General features: G+C 36.3%; 1 protein-coding gene across 1 annotated transcript; it reads right to left on the bottom strand.

Moving 5' to 3' along the window:
- Positions 1-202: 202 nt before the first annotated feature.
- On the bottom strand, positions 203-3,867 carry LOC106944024 (sodium-coupled neutral amino acid transporter 2-like). Its single transcript, XM_015027297.1, has 7 exons — positions 3,733-3,867; positions 1,804-2,027; positions 1,636-1,717; positions 1,444-1,559; positions 864-937; positions 673-765; positions 203-315 (listed from the first exon to the last, which is right to left on the bottom strand). Exons 2-7 carry the CDS (start codon positions 1,908-1,910, stop codon positions 236-238), a joined length of 552 nt encoding a protein of 183 aa, XP_014882783.1. The 5' UTR covers positions 1,911-2,027; positions 3,733-3,867; the 3' UTR covers positions 203-235.
- Positions 3,868-4,188: the final 321 nt, after the last annotated feature.

Genomic DNA, 4,188 nt, shown 5'->3' with positions numbered 1-4,188 from the left:
ATAAAATCAGAATATAATTAACAGAGTAATTCCAACATGCTGCCACGTTGAGCAGCACAATTATAGAATGTCACATTCTAGACTAATTTGATTTTGTACTAGAAATTTTAACTCTAAAATAAGAAAACTTATAAAGGTATTAAGTGGCAAATGGTGAACAGCAGGCGTACAATTAATAAGAACCATTTCTGCTGTTTCTTTGTTTAGTTGTTAAAATGACCAAATATTTAACTACTTACCCATCATTTGCTCCAGTAAAGGACTGAATGACAATGGGGAGTTCATATTTGATAATGTAGAGGTAGCTTGACATGGCTGAAAAAAAGATAAAAAAGAAGAAAACAAAATAAAATAATGATAAAAAAAACACACAGACGTTAGGGATGTTAGCAACATCCCTAGCATAAATTTACACATTTAGAAAAAAAGAGTCATTTCAGATGTTTTGAGAGATACAAAAAAGCCACAGAACACTCAGAAATAATAATAATAATAATAATAATAATAATAATAATAATAATAATAATAATATTAATGCAAAAACTATCTAATTCTGCTTGTACTCCCAATTGGGACACAGAGAAGCAATGTTTCAGTTTAAAAACATGGTAGATGAATGTAAGCATCATAGTTACAATGCATAGCTGTTATACTTAAAGGTCAGTCCCTCACCTCCAATGTTCTGCATGGTGATGGAGCAGGAAGCAGCCAGTTTGCCTGGGATCCCAAAGGCCTTGTAACCCAGTGACTCATAAACAAGAGCACCTGGAAAAAGAGGATAAAAACGCAAAGCGTTTTAAATCTTGACATATAAATGTGATCAAACATAAAAAGGTTGCTGGAAAGTTGGAGCTGGTGCTCACCTGCTTCATCGGCTGTCTTCAGCAACAAGTGGACAGAATACAAGGAGAAAATAGCAAAGGAAACCAGGAGAAACCTGTAAACACAAGGAAGAGAAAAGGTCTTCAGCTAAAGATGACTTGTGATTATTGGCAATAAATAAATAAAAACTATATGCTTGATGGGTCTTTTGGTGCCAAATGATACAAGCTGTGCAATAAGCACAGTAATGACTAATAGGAATTCAGATTTTTTTAAAAATCCAGTCTTCTGCTGACAGAAACCTTTTCAGTAACTAACAAAACATGATACACTGAACAGCCACCAGGGGGCGTATTTGCAAAACAACCTCCAATAACGTTCTTCTAGCGAAAAACACATTTTTTCCAGATGGTCTTTTACAGAAGCTTAGACAACCAGGTTCAGGTTGCCGGTAACATCACATTACTTTGAGGTGAGATTTTTCTTCTTTGTTTGCAAGTCAATATGAACAGAATAGTTAAACATTTCTTGCTGATCTTAGGAATGTCATAGCCTGAGACCTTAAAACACTTGTCTGAACGCTGCTCAGCCGAAATAGGATAATGATGGAAAAATGCTTACACAAACAGGGCGATGCCGGTGTTGGCCATGGCGAAGGACAGACCCAGGATGCCGCTGCCCATGATGGTATTGCCCAGGTTGAAGACGGACATGCCGAAGGAGGCATTGCCCTGGTGCTGAAGAGGAGAAAACAGACTTTTCAAAAAAATAGCAGAAAAAATAACTACATTATGGAAAGAAACCTGAACTTACATATTCAGTTTCATACTTCTTCTTGCTTGGGTTATGATCAGAGAGGAAGTTTTGACTCTCTGGATCTGCATCTGGGTATTGCCTTTAATAGAAGAAACAGACGTGTTAAATGAGCTGACATATTGAACTTTTCTTTTGGTCTTTAGCCCTTTTAAAAAAGAGCCTCACCCATTGAGAGGAATCCTCTGGGTAGAGTCAGAGTCGTTGCTGTTGGAGCTGCAGCTGTCGTCGTCTTGAGGAGCGTTCAGGCTTTTCATCTCAATTCTAGAACCCATCCCATTGCCAAGGACTGACCGTTGGCTATGGGATATAAATAAAAACTATATGCTTTTTATTGGTCAGGTTGAAGGGAATCCCACCACTAGAAGAATCACCCTGGTGTTGTGTAGAAACTGTCAGGGAGTCCCAGAAATAAAAATGATTACAGGTGGAATAAAAACAGAAACTTACCTGTTCAGTTTCTTTCCCTTTGCTTGAGTTTTTTTTTCATAGAAAAGACAATTTTATTTTTAATGTGTCGACAGGATGTGCAGTTTAGTTTTGTTAAAATGAGCCTCACACTTCCAGCAGTTTCTCATGCGTAAAGTAAGGGTTCTGCTCTTTACTGTCATCATAGATAAGACACTTTTGTTGTCTTCATCTTTTTGATTAGTCTCTGAAAAGTTCATCTCAGTTTTAACATCAGACTGCCTTTCACTAGGCACTGAGACTTATTATTAAATATTTAAAAATGATATAGTACCAGGCTTTTAGTTGATGGATATTTTACAGATAAAAAGCAAAAAAAGATTTTATGTTTTCAGTTTTATTATGTCCACTTGTCTATTTGTTCTGCCAAATGTGTAAAAACTCAGAATGGTTGAGGTAGTGTTTTTCAGATTACGCTTTCAATCTGTACCTACAATCATCCATTATGTCAACTTATTAGCTGACAGACCTACAGAAGAATGACTATTTCCACCTTGGGAAGTTTTCTTATGCTGTCAGTCAACATGACAGACAACAAAGAAGTCTAGCAAAGTGTTTCTCAACCCTGGTCCTCACAGCCCCCCTGCTCTGCATGTTTTAGATGAGCCTCTATTCCAGAACAGCTGATTCAAATGATTGCATGACCATCAAGTACTGCAGAAGCCTGTTAATCACCCAGAGATACAATTCAGGTGTGCGGCAGAAGGGAAACACCTAAAACATGCAGGACAGGGGGGCGGTGAGGACCAGGGTTGAGAAACACTAGACTCTAGAGTCACTAGAGTCTAGGCATTCAAAGTGACTCTTTGATATGGACCACTGACTTGTCTGACCTGTTTCTAAAACCTGTTTCAAGCCAGTCAGAAAAAACCGATTGAAAGTAAAGCCTTCAAAACCGACACAAATGTCTTTTTTCTTTTCAGACTATACAGAACTATACATATATTCAGTTTGATATTGCAGCAATAACATGATTTATTTGTTAAAAAAGGTGTCATAGTTTTGCTTCTATAAGATCTGAAAATGAAGAGAAACAGCCCAGTAGTAAACATGACACTGTTCACTTCAGTAACTGAGGATGAAAGAAATGCATCATTATGATTTGAGCCTCATAATTTCCTCTTATTCCAGAAAGTGACCAGAGTTCAGTTTGTTTTCTAAAAATTAACACTTTCCAGTGTTCAGGATGAACTTTAATTACCAGCAGAACGTCTCACTGACATAGTAGCTGCTCTACAGTAACATGGAGATGAGGCGCAGATTAGAAATGGATTATAAACTAAAAAGTTCTCAATTTATTCATTATCACAGTAAAAACTAATATTAATATAGAACAAGTCATTTAAGTTGATAATATATGACTTATTACATATTATCAGCTTTTTTAGTGCATCTCAGAATGACCTAAAACAGATTTACAATAAACTTGTAAAAGCCATTCCAGTGGGTAGAAGGCAAAAAAAAAGTTCAGGTAAGAGCCTCATACGATTAACAATTATATTTAATTATCTAGTAATTTTTACTTAATGTTTAAGTAAAAATTAAAAGCATGGTACAGTAAAACTGCTCTAAGAAGTAAATATTTATCAAAAAGTTACTAAAGTAACAGAGTAAATGTAGGCTACTCACCTTTAGAGACGTGAACAAAGTGAAGATATTTAAAAGACAGGAAACTTCCTGGAGCAGATGTCAGGACTTCCTTTTGTTGCATCAGCTCTGATGGACAGAGGAGGAGTCACAGGAAGAGATGGAGGCGGAGCCTGGCACACAGCGATGTGCTGTTGGATTAAAACAATCAAAGAGGGAAGAAAAACTATCTAATAACAAAAATCAGCAACAAGTTTACATTTATTACACTTGTAAGAAATATACTCTTCTTCGTTCGTCAGGTCAAACAAATTATTTTAAATCTGGAGCAAAACAATTACATCTTTGGTTTTCAGATATGTCACCAGAACCACATATCAGCCTAAGAGAATAGTCAGTAAGCAGACAACAGTTTTGAAGCTGATTTTGGAAAACTTCATTCACTTCCCCAGACTATATACACAGGACACTCTGAAAACAAATAGTCAACTTTATTTT

Source organism: Poecilia latipinna, unplaced genomic scaffold (assembly GCF_001443285.1).
Source record: "Poecilia latipinna isolate Pla-1442-1.1 unplaced genomic scaffold, P_latipinna-1.0 Scaffold6629, whole genome shotgun sequence".
Lineage (NCBI taxonomy): Eukaryota > Metazoa > Chordata > Actinopteri > Cyprinodontiformes > Poeciliidae > Poecilia > Poecilia latipinna.
This window is presented reverse-complemented; position numbering and strand designations above follow the sequence as displayed.

Coding starts and splice junctions, on each gene's coding strand:
- LOC106944024 (XM_015027297.1), bottom strand. CDS start 1,910: ATGGGTTCTAGAATTGAGATGAAAAGCCTGAACGCTCCTCAAGACGAC. Junction 1,560..1,635: donor AGAAGTATGAAACTGAATAT/GTAAGTTCAGGT, acceptor TCTCCTCTTCAG/CACCAGGGCAATGCCTCCTT. Junction 766..863: donor GAAGACAGCCGATGAAGCAG/GTGAGCACCAGC, acceptor CTCTTTTTCCAG/GTGCTCTTGTTTATGAGTCA.